General features: G+C 41.3%; 1 protein-coding gene across 1 annotated transcript in view; it reads left to right on the top strand.

The window, feature by feature from the left end:
- MEIOB (meiosis specific with OB-fold) overlaps positions 1 to 19,658 on the top strand; it is a 51,145-nt gene that overhangs the window by 29,913 nt on the left and 1,574 nt on the right. The window contains exons 9-13 of the mRNA XM_063429538.1: positions 2,057 to 2,152; positions 2,748 to 2,849; positions 5,120 to 5,273; positions 8,179 to 8,365; positions 12,796 to 12,882. Of these exons, the coding sequence (XP_063285608.1) occupies positions 2,057 to 2,152; positions 2,748 to 2,849; positions 5,120 to 5,273; positions 8,179 to 8,365; positions 12,796 to 12,882 (626 nt within the window). The remainder of the gene's footprint in view (positions 1 to 2,056; positions 2,153 to 2,747; positions 2,850 to 5,119; positions 5,274 to 8,178; positions 8,366 to 12,795; positions 12,883 to 19,658) is intronic.

Here is a 19,658-nt window from a genome sequence, read left to right as displayed (position 1 = left end):
GGTAGTTTCCTCAATACAATGAATGGAGTGATTCTACCGAACAATCAGATGAATGCTGCATATATATAACCCAGGTTAACTGCACACATAAATACATACATGACATTAAAGGATTAAAGGCAGGATTACTGTAATACGCTCCACAGTCTTAAAGGTACAGTATCCCAAAAGTCCCAATAGGTCCACGGATGGCTCTTAAAGGCCCAGTAGCAGTAATATAAATTATTACATGCCCAAATATAGTTTTTACAGTACAATATGTCCAGGGGCCATAGTCGCAGGGCAGGAGGCTAGCAACCAGGCTTCTCCAGTTCACAGTGGCGAAGTTGGTTTCGCCACACATAGTGAAATAATATTTTGGTACTCAAACATATATTAAGGATACGAGACCTATAGAGGGATAAGCTGAGCTAAATGTTTCTGATACAATTGGGATCATTAAATAAATGTTACAGATAGTGCTTGATTAGCTCACCATATACCATTTTTACATAATAAAGTGTGTAATAAATTTGAATGATTTTAAAGGATCACTATAGGGTCAGGAACACAAACATGTATTCCTGATCCTATAGTGTTAACACCACCATCTAGCCCCTATGGCTCCCTCATGCCTCCATAAATATAGCACAATCTTACTGTATTCAAGCCTGAAGCTGTAAGTCTGCATGCTGTTAGACTCAGAAAAACAAGCAGTCTGCTGACATCATTAGAAGTGGAGGCCTGATCCAATCACAGTGCTTCCCCATAGGATTGGCTGAGACTGACAAAGAGGCAGATCGGGGGCAGAGTCAGCACAATTCAAACACAGCCCTGGCCAATCAACATCTCCTCATAGAGATGAATTGAATCAATGAATCTCTATGAGGAAAGTTCAGTGTCTGTATGCATTGGGAGGAGACACTGAATGTTTGGATGCATTTTAGGCAGCGATGACCCAGGAAGGATCTCTAACAGCCACTGAGGAGTGGCCAGTGAAGTTATCACTAGGCTGTAATGTAAACACTGCATTTTCTATGAAGGGACAGTGTTTACAGCAAAAAGCCTGAAGGTAATGATTCTACTCACCAGAACAAATTCAATAAGCTGTAGTTGTTCTGGTGACTATAGTGTCCCTTTAAGTTATCTGTAGTAGTGTGGGGAATATCTAATTGTGAGAGGGCTCCAACCCCTAGCAAGTTTGGACAGCAAGGCTATTATACTGAGAGTAATAATGAGCTAGGAAGCGGCTCCTGAGATTGTGGAGTGGGAGATTGAATTGTATTCACATTTTTGCAGATTAAAATCAAATGGCAAAACTGAGGCAAGCGCAACCTTGTTGTGACTATGGCTAAACTAGAGAATTTATTTCAAATCAGCTATTTTTACCTTTATTTTTCCATTCAGCTTTAATTCGCAAAAGATTTTGTGAATAACCCTGACCAATTACCATACATTATTGTACTGTATTTATTATGTTTTTCTCTTTCTTATCTACATGATCAGTGGAAACATTTCTGAAGCAAAATCTATATTTAATATAAGTAGTTCATTAATTTTAAAGAGCACAAGTTGCGTTCGTTTTAATTTATATGATTGGCGTTTTATTTAAATTAGAAGAATAATTTGTCTGTTAAGCATTTTATTGCCATAAGAAGCACTGTGGTCTGGAGAATGAAATTAATAAGAAATACAAGACACATGTAGAGAATGAATTAAATGTCCAACTCATTTGAAATATAAGCTGGTTTTGGAGTGTCACCCAGCAAAGCTAGAAATCTGAGTGAGTTGGTATTGTACACGTATGATGGAAAACTAATATCAACTATCAGGATAATTTACTAAAGTGAGAATACAAAGTGAATTCAAATTTTATGCCAGAGTAGCCAATGGATGGTAGTCAAGGCTTACTGTATATCGTTTCTATTAACTTAGGTCAGATTCTATTTCTAATCTGTAATTAAAAGGTTATTAAGGTAAATATTAATTTGTAACTGATGGTACAAACTAAAGGTTATGTAACAGTGCTTAAAAATTGTTCAGTGATTAATATTATGAATTGTTTCTTCATCTCCAGTCATATTTGCAGCCGACATAAGAATAAATTATGACACCTTCCGAAATGCTATGGTTGCAACAGTTGTGTCAAAAACTATTTTCACGACAAATCCCTGTAAGTTATGGCAGATATTTTTTCGATTTATAGATTTTAACTTTACTGATTGGCACATGCATTTAAAGCTACAATCCAGCATTATAAATAAATACATTTGTTCATGATGCTGGAGTCTTAAGGAGTTTCCTGGGCCCCTTATAGTTCCATTCCATTCCTGTAAATAAAAGGCTACTTACATGTAACCCAGTTGCAAAATGGTCTCCTCGCAGCTGCTCCTTTCTGCCCACTAGGAGATCAACAGTGAAGGGCTTTGCTATGTTCATGCCCATGGGGCTTCTCTTGAGAAAAAGGATGAAGTTATATGGGATAACATCCTCCCAGTGCTGCTCCGCAGGACTTGAAAAGGATCAGACAGTGCAGTTTGGCAAGGGTATCACTGCAGTTTCAGGATGCTGTCAGAGGAGATATTTATATCTCCTCAATTTGATCATAAAGTTAACATTGTCCTATGTGAGCACCTGTGCATGGCTAGGTCCCTTAATGGAGAGCTGGCTGAACCCTACTGATGACAACCCTTCTTGTAGATATTTGCATCTTTACGTGTTCATTTACATTGTTTCCTAAAGTATTTACCTTATATATCTTTTACAAGATACACCAGAAGGAAATGCACTATTATGCTATGCAAGAGACTGCACAGAAATGGGAATTTTTAATGAAGAAAATGAAGACTTCTCAAAAGATTCAGTAAACTGTGAGTGGGAGTGTTTAATTGTGCTATTGGAAATGCTAAAAAATACAGACTTATTTATATAGTTACAACTATGGTTATATAGAGGATTTAAACTTGTGTTTGTGTATGTGTATCTTACACTGTTTGTGTTTAATTTGTGCCGAGGCTATATATTGTGTGTGACTGGGTTTGTGAAGGTTGAGTGTGTGTGCCACATCAGAGCATTACCATGGCAACCTGCAGCAATGGCTGTGGCTTGCGAGAGGATACTGTTGGTGTCCTCTTCACTAGAGAAGCCAGCAGGGCATATATACTTATATATATAAGTATATATAGGCTATACAGCTGTACTGGCTGGTCCATGCCTCAACCTATCAGAGCTGCTTTTGAAGCATGAGAGGGAACCATGCGATATTAGGCAGGTAATTTTATTGTTGTGGCTGATCAGTGTATATGGCTAAAGGATCCTGTCATATACTAAAGGTAGTGATGTGTTTTTCTAATTTTTTTTTACACATACTGCAATTAAAAAATACATTTACTTTTATTACTTGATAAAAAGATTATTATATTAATATAGGCTTGAGGTAACAGTTGTCCTATAGGGCCAAAGTAGCCAAACTGGAAACATTCTGTTACTTTCACCTTATATTTGAAATTAAATTTGTATTCACTTATATTACCAAGCAATTCTTACTTTTGTAAATAACCCTGTAAGTATATTACATTCACTACCTTTGTTAAGGTAAGAAAGAGATCCTCATAGTAGACAAAATTTTGGATCATTAGTCAACATTAAAAGCCTGATGGCATTTATGCAATATCAGGGTTATTTACTATAGTGAAAATTCAAAGTGAATTAATTACACATTTAATGCCAGAGTAGCCAAACTGACAGCATAGCTGACTTATAAAATTTTTCAAGTTTGGCTATTTTGGTATTCAAAGCTGTTTATTGAGCAAGGCAAAACACTCAAAAGTATGCTTGAAAACGCAACAAACAGATTGGACATGCAGGTCCTAACGTCAATGCGAACATCTAAACAGCTATATAGTTTTCTGTAATGCAGGCTAAATATCAGCGTAATGTGCATCGTTGCACCGTGATAGCAGAGAAAGTGTCTTGACCAACTCATTGAAACAGGAGGCAAAGTTGTTGCTCACATGCAATAAAACATTAATCAGTAAACAGTACCTAACAGGTATAGAGCGGACAATATGATCCTTGTACGGAAATAGGTATGCGGAGTATCTGTTAGCCACGGTGTCTGTGAGCGGATAAATTCCAGCCCTCCAATCTGTGTGGGGGTCAATTGTAGGAGCTTACAAAGGGAAAAATAAAGGATGAAGTCACAGCAAGGAAAATTAATTTGCCAATGGAAAAGAGAAAGATGGGTAGAAAAGGTGGTTGAAGGTGAGAAGGTGGAAAAGAGAGAGGGGGGGGGAATAGAGGTTAGGAGCTAGCCCACCTGCCCGGAGTATGCGGTTCCTCCTGGTTGTTGTGGTTGAGCCATGTGGTGGTTAAGGTATCAAGGATGTATCGGTCAAGAGGGCAGTCCAGAAGCGGGATAGGAGTGATCCAACTTCTCTTATGCCAGTGCCCCCGCGCCCCACTCCGACACATACGCCAGCCACGGCCCCACCTCTCCGTGTGTTTCTCCTCATTTCCCAGCAGCGAGGCCTGCACAGACTCCGCCATGTATATCTCCTCCACCCTGTCCAACCATTGTCCCATCGTAGGGGTTGTGTCCTGCTTCCAATGTAGCGGGATCAAGGTTTTGGCAGCGTTCAGGAGATGTCGAAGGATTGGCTTTCTGTAAGCCGCAATGGTAGTTGACAAGAGGTGTAGAAGGACCGTTTCCATGTCGAAACATCCCGTGTCGCCAAGGATCTCCTCCGTTTTCTCTCTCACCCCCTCCCAGAATGTGCGAGAATTCCCACCATATATGCGTTATCGTTCCTGGTCCCTCTCCGCACCTCCAGCAGACATTAGGCACGGCTGGGAAGATTAAATGCAGGCTGTCCGGAGTTCTGTACCAAAACACCAGAAACTTATAGTTGCTTTCCTGATATTTGGAACTAGAGAAACACTTATGGTGAAGTATGAATAAGTTTGGCTATTTTGACCTTAAATTTGAAATTCTCTTTAAATTATCACTTTAATGAATAACCCTGTTTATATTATGTCTTTGCATGTTTATTAACATTTCAGTACTCCATAAGTGCTGTGTAAATTGTTGGTGTTTACATAAATAAATGCTAATCACACAAAAAAAACCTTCTATCTCTAGTGGAGTCAATACAGGATGTATACACAGTTCAGCAGATTAAAGAAAGAGCTTCTCTGGGCTTCGAAAAAAACGACACTCTGTATGGGATAGTTTTTGCTTATATATCCACATTGAATATTGATTCTGATTCTGACAAGCTAATTCGTAGTAGATGGTGAGTCTGCTGTATTTCTTGCATATTAGAGTTTCAGTACTTAATGATAACATATACTAAAAATATTTAGAATTTGATACAATGCCAGCATGTTTAATAAAATTGTACTTCCAGATAATCAAAAGCCAAAGAAACTGTGACTTGTAATACCAGTTGTTGGGGTTCTTGTTCCCAAGATGCATGCAGTCTACCAATATGATGTGAGGTTTATCTATTCATTAAAGAAAATTCAAATAAAATAAATAAAACACACACACACTCTCTTTAGATCCGTTCTTATTCTTTTTAGAATATTGCCTCCCTCCTTGTTTTTTTAAAACATCATTAGAAAAGCTCTTAAAACTACCTTTATCCAGTGTTGGGACAATCTCCAAACTGCAGCTCTTACCTCCTATGGTGAAATGATGAGTAATGATTTTTGTCCAATCAAATGCTTCTGAGGTCACTGTGCATGTAAGATATTTACTATGATTGGCCAATCATAGAGAAGCATTGAACACGCGTAGTGTCCAGCGTCAACATACATCATGCTGATCCGTAATGTCAAATAGAATTAATAATTTCATGTATTTTAATCTGAAGCCCAAGATGGCTGTCTGTCTGTGGAAATTGCAAAATGTCAACAGTGCCATTTCTCAGAAAAGCTTCATGGACACCACCTATACCCCCAAATAACTTAATTTAGATGATTTTGGTGTGTAGACTATCCCTTTAAATTCCAGTTGTCAGTAGAATGGTGTTAGGTTCATCTGTTTAAACTAAACATATGTCATATTTGCACTTACATTTGGCTCTCGTTTAGATAGGTGAACGAATCTAATGCATATACAGGTTTTCTAATTCAGCTAATTACAAACAGCTAAACTACAACTGAATCCCATTAATGTGATACAATAACTCTATGTTTACCTAATATCACCTGCAACCCATTTAGCCTATAAGCATACCCTAACCCTAACACCCCATTCTCTCAAACCTGACTCTTACAGGGTTTTCACTAAAGGCTGAATTGTCCCATACAGAATAGGGCAAAAACATCCGGGTGTATCCGCGGCCATTCGGACTGCAAAATCTGGACATTGTTGATGGAAATCATCAATGTCTGGATTTTATAAATCAGGTCCTGAACGGGCTTGAATCTGATCTGGATTTCAGCCAGGTCGAATGCTGCTGGACAGCTGAAATCAGGACTGAGCTAATTAAATCTTGGCCTGGAAGTTACAACTCCAGGCCTGGATTTAAAAAAATCCAAAATGTTTGCCTATTGGCAGCACTAGCTAGCCACCACATTAAACAAGTAAAAATAATAATGAATTGAACAAATAAAAATGCTATGGGATTCAATAACCTCCATATTGCTATAACCTTGTAGCTAGAAAAAGCCCTATCCCATGGAGATAGGGCCTGTGAAATAAAGGGGGGTGGAATCACAGGCATCATGTCGGGGCTACTTTAAATATTAGAGGGAGGACCTAAGGTAATGGATTCAAGTGCAAAAGGCTGTCCATGTGCCACCCACTAATCTGAACATCAGAGCAGGATTAACCATAAAGCAATCCTAGGGCCCAGGGATTAGATAGGCCCTCAAACCATGAATTTGTTTTGCGCAATGACTTAATTAGCACCACACTCTTACACACTATCTCAAATACAGAGATACAGTATACACACATACATGTTACTTTATTATCCTTCCTTTTGCTTCCTTCACATACTGACACTGACTACCTGACACTGAGCAGTTACACTAAGTAACATTGAGCAGTAACCCTGCTGGGTTACTGGTAGTAACAACCTACATTATTGAAGTTACTGGGTGCCAGACAGACAGAGTTTAACGCTCTCCCCAGCACTCAGAGGTGTTACTGATCTCCCTGGCTAGCTGGCTGCACTTTAATTTGTTGTTGGGTAGCCAGCATTTAAATCATTACTCAAAACCTTTTTAACACTTTCTTGTTTTAACTTACTTATTTGAAACTTGTCACTAGCACTTGTCGTCCGTCCGTCCCCCCTGTAATTTGAAACCAAAATCCTGTAAAATAAGCATTACACTTACCTTGAATCCAGTTTTCTCTGTTTGTTTCTGTGCCTTCTCTGTCACTGTTACTCTATCCAAAGTCCAATCAAATGCTTCTCATTTGATTGAACCTTTGTTGAACCTTGGGTACATGCATGCAAGTGAATCAGCTTCTTCTGGTAGAGAAGCACCGAATCAGTACATCTTGTCACTAAAGCCCACCCACCTCATGATTCCAGATTCCATACAGGCCCCAATGCAGCGACTAGCAGCCAGCACAGATACTTCTTGTACACTTTTGAGCCGAGGAGGGTAGGATGTTTCGGGTGGATAAAAGGAGGAGATAAATAAAAAAGGACAATTGAAAGATTGGGTATGGGGGTAAGGAGGGTTTTTATAAGAGTGGTAGTGGGGAAAAAAAGACAATTGAAAGATCATATGGGGAGGCAGGGAGGGCTTGCATAGGAAGGGAGGGGAAAAAACATGGAGATTGAGAGATTATGTAGGGAGGCAGTGAAGGATGGGACAAATGTTATTGTAGACATTTAGTTGGATTCTACTTGCAGACTTGCTCACCATTTAAGACTGCCCAATACCAATAAATTGATTATATTGTTGAATCAGATTTGGGTGGCAGGCTACATGACATGGATAGAACTGTTTGGGTCATTTTAACCCGCAGTAACCCATGGTATTTAATGATTTCTTATACTTCTCCGTAAAATATGTAACTTTTTTCTTATCTTATGGCTCTTTATCTGCTTCCTAGAATGTGGCGTGCCAAGCAGCTAGTTGACAACCCTGTACAGTTCAACACAAAAAAATATTTGTCTTAAATAGTACAATTTGTAAGTAATAAGAAATATACATGTGTGATTCCTTATGCAGCTCAAGATGCCGTTACCTTATGACTGATACATTAGTGGGGTGCACGTATGCTTTCTGCAATGAAAGGTCTTCTGACTTAAAAACTGTGATTCGAAGCTTGAATTTAAAAGTGGACATAACTGATCATACTGGAACCTTGTCTTGTAACCTGTCTGATAGTGCTGCTGAGGAAACACTCTCGTGCACGGTAAAGTTTAAATGTTTCCTGATTTTCGTTATATCTAGTATTAATATCCATCTAACAAAATGGAAAAACAAGGTCTTGCAGTTTTTTACTATAGTTTAACATAATTATTTCTACTGGGTCAGCATGTCAAAACATTTGGCATGTATTGTTAATACATTTTAAATGTAGTTAACTCCTAAGACTTATTAAGCAAATCAAAAAGAACTTTCTCAGGCATGTGAATTACGTTAAGCAATATCTTTATTTGCTGTTTATTTAAAAAAATAAAGATATTTTGCAAGCTCATGATATTGTTCAGTAGATCTGAGGGCTTCCTTAAAAGCGGCACTGTCATGCCGAACTTACCTTTCCCTAATCGCTTCCTCCTCTCTTCCTCTCTCAGGATCTGTTCTTTATTTCTTCCTGTCTGCTCTATGACCAGCGGAGGAGCAAAGTGTGCTCCACTTCCTGTGGTCAGAGAATTTTTTCCACAATTCTCACCTTTCCTCTGATTTTGCGATGTCTCCTTTCACTTTTCCCAAAACGTCCTGTCATTTAGACAGAACTCTGGCGAAACTACCAATTTTCATCCTAACAGAATGAGAACAGTTTGTTAATTCATGTTAGGACGACAATCTGTACTTTTAGGTCGGTTCGAAATTTCATTAGAATGAATGAAGTTCTGGTTCGTGCTGCAGCTGCATCTTGCAGCCGCTTAGTAGATAGCTCCCTAATTCCCACGGTATTAGTAAGCTATTTACCAAAAAGCTGAAAGACCAAGATTGCGGCGTGTGGGGGCCCTAAAAGACAATGGGGGGGAGACCCATTGTCCTCCCCCCCCCGTCCCTCACCCATGAGCTGCGGATGGAGGGCCCTAAATGAAAAGGGGGAGAACCTACTGTCCTCCACCCCAGCCCCCACCCATGAGCATCAGGCGAAGGCCCTAAGTGAAAGAGGGGAGGGACCTTTTGTCCTCCCCCTGACTCCCACCCATGAGTGGCGGGTGGGGGCCCTAAAAGACAATGTGGGGACCTATTATCCTACCCCCGAACCCACCCATGCGCGGTGGGTGGGGGCTTGGGGACCCCTAGTTACCCCTGGGGGGTATTTTTACATTTAGCCCACACCCTTCGCCCATGTGTGGGGGCCATGGGGAGGACAATAGGTCCCCCCCTTTTCATTTAGAGCCCTCACCCCCTGCTCATGGGTGGGGGCCGTGGGGAGGACAATAGGTTCCCCCCCTTTTCATTTAGGGCACCCACCCGCTGCTCATACATTTACAGTGTGTGTATATAATGAATGTAGTGTGTGTATATAATGAATGCAGTGTGTGTATATAATGCAGAGTGTGTGTATATGATGCAGTGTGTGTATATATAATGCAGAGTGTGTGTGTGTGTGTGTATATAATGCAGTGTGTGTATATAATGCAGAGTGTGTGTATATGATGCAGTGTGTGTATATAATGCAGAGTGTAGAAACAAGAAAGGAACACTATGTAGTGGACTAAGCCCACATCAAGATTCCTGAGGGGTTACAGAGATATCAGGGGGCATGAACCCCAAACACTAGTAAAGGAAAAAGACTAAAGTGAAATAGTAGCACCAATACAGATGAAAAAATTGGGCGTCTATTCCACAAAATGATATCTCGAGTTTTAAAAAATAATTATGGGGTATACCCTTTATTAAGCCGCTTACGGACAAAACAAAAACACAGTGTAATAATCGTGAAACACTCGTGAAACTATAGGTGAATTAAAAACTGGGTGGATACAGTTTGGATATTCTACAACAGTAGTGAGGGTGGCCGAAAAATATCTGAGATATAGTATTAAGTAAAAAATACGGTATACAGTATAATTTATATTCAGTCAGATATCTTATACACCCTAGCCCTACAGACATGAAGGGCTTTGTAGATATCCCGGCTTTAAAGGAGCTGGGGATCCACGTTTAAAGCCGGGATATCTACAAAGCCCTTCATGTCTGTAGGGCTAGGGTGTATAAGATAACTGACTGAATATAAATTATACTGTATACCGTATTTTTTACTTAAAACTATATCTCAGATATTTTTCGGCCACCCTCACTACTGTTGTAGAATATCCAAACTGTATCCACCCAGTTTTTAATTCACCTATAGTTTCACGAGTGTTTCACGATTATTACACTGTGTTTTTGTTTTGTCCGTAAGCGGCTTAATAAAGGGTATACCCCATAATTATTTTTTAAAACTCGAGATATCATTTTGTGGAATAGACGCCCAATTTTTTCATCTGTATTGGTGCTACTATTTCACTTTAGTCTTTTTCCTTTACTAATGCAGAGTGTGTGTATATAATGTAGAGTGTGTGTGTGTATATAATGTGTATATAATGCAGTGTGTGTATATAATGCAGAGAGTGTATGTGTGTGTATAATGCAGTGTGTGTGTATATGATGCAGAGTGTGTGTTTGTATGAATGCAGTGTGTGTGTATATGACGCAGAGTGTGTGTGTTTGTGTAGTGTGTGTAAACTGGGTGGGGAGAGTGCATTTTTATTTTAATATGGTTATTATTTTATTTAATTATTTTAGTATTGTTAATATTTTATTTTATTATTGTATTATTTTGATTATTTTAGTATTGTTAATATTTTATTGTATTATTTTGATTATTTTAGTATTGTTAATGTTTTATTTTTTTAATTATTTTAATATTTATTTATTTGTTTTTTTTGTCCCCCCCCTCCCTGCTTGTTGCCTGGCCAGGGAGGGGGGCTATCTCAATCCCTGGAGGACCAGTGTATGGGCTGTGCAGTGGGGGGGGGGGGGGGGGGGGGCGGAGCAAGCTGTAACTTACCTGTGCAGCAGCTCCAGTTAGCTCCCTTCTCCTCCGCTCCGTTCAGCTCACTGTCTAAATCTTGCGGTTGGCTTGCCGCGCGGAGCGTGGCACGGTAACCCGTGGCAACGCTCTGAGGGCCGCGGGTCTCGCGAGATTTAGACAGTGAGCTGAACGGAGCGGAGGAGAAGGGAGCTAACCAGAGATGCTGCACAGGTAAGTTACTTGTAATGAGCCCGGCGGTCCTGGTCTGTATTATGGCAATGTAAGTTGCCATAATACAGACACTGACTCGAGTATAAGCCGAGTGGGGGGTTTTCAGCACAAAAAATGTGCAGAAAAACTCGGCTTATACTTGAGTATATACGGTATATTTAGGCAAAACCAAGTTGGAAAAAAAGTCATTCAAATGTACCTATTATGTGAATACACAATTTACTATATATTTATATAACCAATACCAATCTCTCTCTCTCTCTATATATATAAATGGTATAAAGTACAGCACTATTATGACCTTTAAAAGTGTAGAAGAAAAATGGTCTGATTCATCAACATTTCAGTTTAGGATAACATTTTTTTCGGACATTTTTTTTTAAATTAGACATCAACTTTATATAAAAAGAACTAAGCAACTGGAAGAACCCCTCAAATTAATCACCACTGGATAGCAACCATGTCTGCAATGGACATGGTGGGTTAAGTTTCGAACTTAAAGGGAAAATCTAAGCACCAAAACAACTTTAGCTTAATGAAGCTGTTTTGGTGTATAGACCATGCCCCTGCAGTCTCACTGCTTAATACTCTTGTCATTTAGGAGTTAAATCACTTTTGTTTTTGTTATTGCAGCCGTAGCCACACCTCCCCTGGTTGTGACTCACACAGCCACCTTAAAAATGTTTTTTTTTTTCCCAATCAGATCTTACAGCACAGTGTGTTTACGTTAGAAGTTATTGTCTCCTGCTATGTTAATTGAACCTAAAGGGACACTATAGTCACCAGGACAACTACAGCTTAATGTAGGTGTTCTGGTGTCTACTGCCTGTCACTGCAGGTCTTTTAATGTAAACACTGCTTTTCCGGGAACACCTCTAGTGGCATTCACAGCCACTAGAGGTGCTTCCATGGTCAAATGCACCAAGGGGACCTGCCAATTTCCCCCCTTGCCACCACCCATGGTCGGTGGGTAACACTAAATAGGTCATGGTGGACTCTGTCTCTTGTCCTCCCCAGCCACCACGCACTGCGAAAGGTCAGAATGTCTGGATTGCATTTAATGTAGTTTTGATGCTACTTTGCAAAATCCAGATATGGATAGATTTTTAACTTAGTGTCTGAATTTTGCATTCCAAATCCCCCTGTATTAAATTTAATTATCTGTAACAATCTGGGCCTGTGAATTCAGTGAATAACCTTATGTGTCTGCACATACATGCTCACATATGAGTAAAAATATATACTAAAGCAAATGTTTTACAAACTGTCCATTGAGTTAGCCATACCATATTTGTATATATTTAGGACCATCTGTCTAGCATTCTCAATATTATTTTAGTACTTAATAGCTATTTGTATATGTCAAAATAACAAGTGATTTTGCCGAGCCCATTGTCATATATTTCCTATAGGTAGATAGGTTTCTCAATTTAACTGAAGACCAGAAGACATCTTTAAAATGGAATTTTCTTTTGGAGCGCTGCAAAATCCATTTAAAGGTTAGAATGCTTGAATAGCTATATGACCACAAGAACATTTTTATTATATGTCCAAACGTCCTTGCAGTGAACTTAGATTATCTTCACAAGTTACATAAATGACACTACAGTTAAAACAGTTTCCATGGAAATGTGAGGTAAATACCATAAAAAAATAAATTTGATGTGGAATGTTTATGGATGTGTCTGAGCAGTTTAATTACAGATTAAAGGTTAAATATAATCTACACCAGTTAACAAAATAAAAAAACATGTTACCAGTTTTAACACAGCTGCATGCACTTAATATTTGACGTTAACTTACACCTGGGTAAAGCATCCTAGTTTTGGTGGTTTAATAAACTTCATCTATATGTGCTATATTTTTTTTTGTCAATCTTTCTTTTATTAAGGCATATGTAATGGGGTACAGAATTAAGAGAGGGAAATGCACGAGTATTTTACAGTTTAGGGTTTGTACATCGTTTATAGTGTGAAATTACATTTCCTGAATAACAATGCCTATTTTTTTTTTGTTTTATATCGGTAACATCTTGTTTAATCACATTATCGATTAGTAACATTAACGTAGAGTTGATAGTGGTGTGTAACATTAACGTAGAGTCGATAGTGGTGTCAGGTGTCGTCGTTTCAGTATCGATATATCGTAGGGTGAATATCGTTGTCGAGTATCGTCATTCTAATATCTATGTATTAACGGGGTTGTGCTCGACTATGCTTAAATGAGGGGCCTACATTTTGCGCAGTTACAGCTGGTCTAAGTAGTCGTGGTACGCAATGTATGAGACAGTGAGCTTGCATGTCAGGTTACGGGAAGTCATGTTGTTCTGACAAGTGGGTACCTGCTGGTTATATCCCCATTAATGTGTCTAAGCTTATAGGGTAAGTGGGTACGGTTGGTTACCAGGTTCACTAACCATGGACTTGGTTCTCAGCACTTGGGACGTTTCAGATTAACAGTCCGACTAGTCTGTGGATAACCTATGGAAAAACTTGACATAGACATATAGACAGGCTAACTGAAATTAAGGAAATTAGGACACCGCTGTTTAGTATGGGCTAAAGAGTGTTCAGGTATGTCTGGACACATTAAGAGGACATAAATTGAGTCACACTGGTAGAAAACATAGTATACATGGTAACTACATAGACCAATCATTTCCCTTTTGCTATTGCCCACTGTCCTGAGAAATAAGCCCGCTGTGACCCGCCATGTGCTGGCCCTACCCGCTAAGCCCCGAGGTGTGTACGGCTAGGGGATCGGGCAAGTGAAAGCATCTTACAGATATGTTTTGTCTGGTAAATTCAAGGGTTTTAGGCCCAAGTCCTGCAAGAGTGATGTTAAGTTTGCGTGGCTGTTTCTAGTGTGTCAAATTTTCCGCCCTCACACTCCACCGGGCATTCAGCATGGTGAGTATGGGTGTGAGTCTCCCAGTGTTGTGGTGGTTCTGTATCCGTGGGCCACCGGCCTTCAGCCCGAGGCCTTGACAGGCGCTCGTGCCCTTTAGCCATTGATCCTATCAGCGGGATCGTGGGTCCTGGGTTCTGCCGGCACGGTTTTCCCCCCAGGATGTATGGCAGGCTACAGAGGAGTTCCTCTTGGTGAGCGCCCAGCTCAGAAGAAGGGCAAGATGTCGCACGGGCAGCTCCGTCCACGTGAGTAGCGTGTAGTATAGGGGCCTTATTACCTTGCGTCCGCTATGACTCTGGACTTTGGTGCCGCTTAATGGTGTGGGTCGTTGAGTGTGTGCAACCTTGTGTGCCGTGCCAGGTTGTATCTGTTGTCCATGCTTTCGTTTCCAGCTCTCGTGGCCTCCGCCATCTTGGCCGCGTGTCTGGGGCCCGCATGGTGGTCTGCTAGCGCCTCCGTGTGTAACTTGGGGCATGGACCGGGATCACCCCCCCGGTCCAGTGGGGGGGGGGAACAGGACCGAGTCTGCCGTTGTGCCTTGTGTGTTCCGGCCTCCGTTGGGCAGGATAGTGGAGCGGCGGCCGTCCACTCCACTCACCGCCAGCCAGGTACCCGCTGGATGCTGCAGGGGACCCCACCTCCGGGAGCAAGCCTCTCCCCGGCTCCGGTAGCCCGTGTACTTTGCGGGTCGAGGTTGGTGGTCGCTGAGTTCAGCTAAATTCACGATTTACAAGTTAAATTGAGTATCTCGTGCGGGAGCTGTGCTTTCCTGCGACTGCTAGGCTCGGCGGCCCGGCCCCGCCCCCCCTATATGTGCTATATTTTAATCAAAAGAAAGGCAGTTTGTAGCACATTGTATAGTTCAAACTTTGCTGAAGTGTAAAGGTTATTCTGCTTAGTTATTCGCTAAACACCAATTTGTACTGAACAGTAAAACAAATGGGATAATTTATGCTGAATTAGCCAAGCTGTATCTTCACAGACATACATCAGCTACATTTTGCCATTCGGTTTTCAATTCACTGCAGTCCATTGTTTGCTGAAACCCCCCTCATTTTGGAAATCTGCATGTGATGTGTTATGACAGTGCTTCCCAAACTTTAAAGGTTCAGGGCACACTTAATATTTCAATATGTTTCGGAGGCACTCCAAGTCAAAACAAAGTTCTAGGTTGTATGTCTGTACAGCTCTGCGGCAAATACTGGCACTAAAGTATAACGTATAATGTTGGTGTTTGGTTGAAAGGGTGTTTGTATATAATTTTAGTGTTTTAATACAAATGCGTGTTTGTATGTAATATTTGCATTTGATTGTAGGGGTGTGTTTGTATGTAATATTTATGTTAGATTGCACAAGTGTGTTTGCATGTTGAACTGGTGTGTGATTGCTTGGATGTATGCACATACACATCACATACATACATACTTACACAGATATACTAACACATTAAAATACAGATATATATAAATACACTGAGACACACACACAGAAATTTATATAGACATCAACACATACACACACCTTGACACATGCACACAAACGTGCACCCTGACACACACACAAACACTGACACATGCGTACACCATGACACAGATACACACACTGACGTATATATTGTAGAATATTGCATATTTTATGTTTCTATTGATTATGTATGGATGTCTGGATTGACATAAGTAACAGATGGTATCACAGTCACAAGACATACTTTGTCTGAGAACTATGGAATGTGGATTGGGGGTCTTGTCCTAATATGGCTAGGGTTATACTCTGACGTCATTATGGTCATATCTATATAGAATAGATGACAAAGGACCACGAGGTCTTGCTGTTGCTTGCTGCACGAGGTTCATCTTCTTGTCCATCTGTCTAACTATGTAGTCCAGCAATTACCATCTGCTGTTGAACATCCATTATCCTGTAACATATTTTGTTGTTTTATTATGTATCAGTAACTGTAAGAATAAACTTGAAGAAACCGTAAGTCAGATTGCGTATTAGTATGTTTGGTTAATATAGACGTATATTAACATGGCAAGCCTTTTACCCATTAAGAAATATATATAAAAGAATTATTGCAATCAACCTGGAGAAACACACAGAAAGAACAAAATGTATTACATATATACACACACACAGACGCACACCTTGACAAACAGATGCACACACACAAATACACACATACTTAACCACACCCTGTCACATAGATGCACACACTGACACATACACACACCCTGTCACACAGATGCATACACTGACACATGCAGACACCTTGACACATGCACACCCTGACACACACAAACACTGACACATGCGCACACCATGACACATAGATACACACACTGACATATATATATATATATATATATACACACACTGATATATATACACACACACACAGATGCACACCTTGACAAACAGATACAGAAGCACACCCTGTCACAAAGATGCACACACTGACACATAGACACATACACACACCTTGACACAGATACACACACAATCTGACATACATACTAAAGGTAAGCTAAGAGGAGGGTGGCTGTAGATATAAAAACATGTAAAGCTTACCTTTAGTGTACGGGAGAGTGGCTTGCTTGGGGTCCTGGCAGGAGTGAGAGGTCTGGAGCAGCTCTTTGTGCTCCTCTCCTCCCATGCTATCTCTGTCTGTGCAGCCAGTAAGAAACTGGAAGAAAGTGACAGGGTGTCACTTCATCCCAGCCGGCCGACACTACAGAGGCTTGGTCGCGCTCAGGGCCGATGCCAATATTTTGGGGTACACAGGTGAAGATGATTTTGGCACCCCCCCCCCCCCCCAAAAAGCATCTTCAATTGTGTTCCTCTTAACCTGCCTTTTGTTTCCCCCTTTAGTGTATCTTATCCCCTTGTGTATCTTACAACCCTCCTTTGTATGTCTACCTCCCCACAAACCCCCTCTGTGTCTCTTTTTCCTCTTCTCCAGCCCCTCTGTGTCCCTTTCACCCCCATCCCCTTTGTATTTCCATCCCCAGGCCCTTCTGTGTGTCTCTTTCATCCCCAGCCCCTCTGTGCGTCTTTCTCCCCACTCAGCTCCCCCCGTGTGCCACTCTCCCCTCTATGTCCCTTATTGTTTCTCTTCCCTCCCCTCCATGTCCCTTAATGGTCCCCTCCCTGTCCCTTAGCGTTTCTCTTCCCTCCCCATCCCTTAGTGGTCCTCTCCCTTCCATTTCCAGTCCATTAATGGTCCTCTTCCCTGTCCCTTAGTGTTCCTCTCTCCCCCCCTTACCAGTCTCTTAGTGCCCCACCATTCCCCTTCTGTCAGTTAGTGTTCCTCTCCCCCCTTACTGGTCTCTTAGTGCCCTCCCATCCCCCTTAGTGTTCCTCCTCTCTTTACCTGCCCCCCTTAGTGTTCTTTTCCCATCCCCTCGTGTCTCTTAGTGTTCCTCCACCCCCCTCCTTACCTGTCTCTTAGTGCCCCCATCCCTCTTAGTATTTATTTTCCTTTCCCTCCGCAGTCCCCTATTGCCCACCCTCCCTTAGTTTTTCTCCCCTCCCTCCCTGGTGTGACTCCTACCTCTTTTGTAGCGTGGCCGAGTGGAGCAGACTACCCGGCCACACTGACAGGAAGTGCTCTCTCAGTGAGCACTTCCTTTGAGTCCGGCCTGGTACAGGAAACAGACCCTCCTGTAACGGGTCCGCTCAGCCACGCTACACTGAGTGAAAGGTAGGAGGGAGCGCTGTGCGCTTCCCTCCTGCCGGGTCACACAAATCTAGCGCCCCCCCAGTCCGGGGCGCCCTAAGGCGGCCGCCTGATGGACGTGCAGGCCCTGGTCGCACTCTTGGTGTCTGACTGGGCCACTGTTCAGCAGAAATGTTTCCCCGGTGATATGATCATGGACCCATGGAAACATTTTGGCACACAGTTTGGGAACCTCTGTGTTATGATAAATATAGTGGGAGCTTGCATCTGTCTAGATATCTCTAGATATTTAAGAAAAACTCCTACCTCATAACAGCTTCTCCTCTATGAAGTTGTAACAGTGAAAGGAGTGCCTGGATGCCATATTATCATCATGATTAAACCCTTTTTGAGCGGTTTAAGCCTGAAGTTGTTGCCCACCCAACATTTGTCCTGTCTGCATCCTAGTCCTCCTTGGCCATCACACAGTACATGAAGGTTTTACTTTGGCTGCTGGTGATAGGCTGAGAGCATCAAATCATTCTGTATTTTATGGCGACTGGAGGAGGAGACAGGACGCAGAGAGGACGGGGGACAACTTTGTGGTTAAATTATTCAAAAACAGTTAGGTAAGATGGATGGTTATGAAAAATGTACTTACCTGAAATCGCTCACATATACATTGAATACACTGTATATCACAAAGATACACAGTGTATTCAATGTAAAATATAAAAATTCACTCACTTTTCCTCCGTCACAGCGCTACTTTGTGGGTGTTACTCTTCATGTAACACCCGCCTCCTGTCCCCCATCTCAAGTCAACTTTTATTTGTCCTTCTTCATTGCCATTGTGCCAGTGTCAGAAGGGAGTGACATCATGTCACTCCGTTCTTATACTCTCTAGCTGGTGCTAGAAGCACTTGCTAGGGAGCTTCCATTGCAACCTCAATTCATTACAACTGGGAAAAAATATATATTTTTAAATAGGTTTTTGTGTTAATCTAAACATTTTCTAGCAAAACAGCTAGCACAATCTATAGATAAACTCTTATGCTCAAGTTAACGAGCATAAGTTGTTTTAGGCCTGTCAGGTGCCCTTACTCAAACCCTCATAAAATCTATGTTTTTTTTACTTAAACAAACACTATAGGGTCAGGAACACAAACATGTATTCTTTACCCTATGGTGTTAAAAACACCACCTAGCTCCCTGCACCTTCCCTGCCCACCCCTTTCCTCCCTAAATATAGCAAAATCTGACCATTACTCAAGTCTGCTGCTGCTGGCTCTGCCCCTGATCTGCCTGCTTAACTGGTATCATCGGAAGCGGTGTTCTGATCCAATCAGAATGCTTTCACATAGGAAAGCATTGGATTAGCCGAGCTTGTCAAGGAGGAAGATCAGGGGTAGAGTCAGCACAACCCAAACACAGCCCTGGTCAATCAGCATCTCCTCATTGAATCAATGCATCTCTATGGGGAAAGTTCAGTGTCTCCATGCAGAAGGTGGAGACTCACCAGAACAAATACAATAAGCTGTAGTTGTTCTGCTGACTATCGTGTCCCTTTAAAAGCTTGTAGGGCATTACTGTTTGTTCACCCATCAAAATCATGAAAAATATTTATTTAGCATAATCCATCGTCAGGCAAAGCTGCCAGCGCTGCTCTTCCATGCTTCGTACTGACTTCACCCGTCCTTCGCGTGG

This window comes from Pelobates fuscus, chromosome 8 (assembly GCF_036172605.1).
Source record: "Pelobates fuscus isolate aPelFus1 chromosome 8, aPelFus1.pri, whole genome shotgun sequence".
Lineage (NCBI taxonomy): Eukaryota > Metazoa > Chordata > Amphibia > Anura > Pelobatidae > Pelobates > Pelobates fuscus.
Note: the sequence above shows the minus strand (reverse complement) of the source record. Positions and strands in the feature narration are given on the sequence as shown.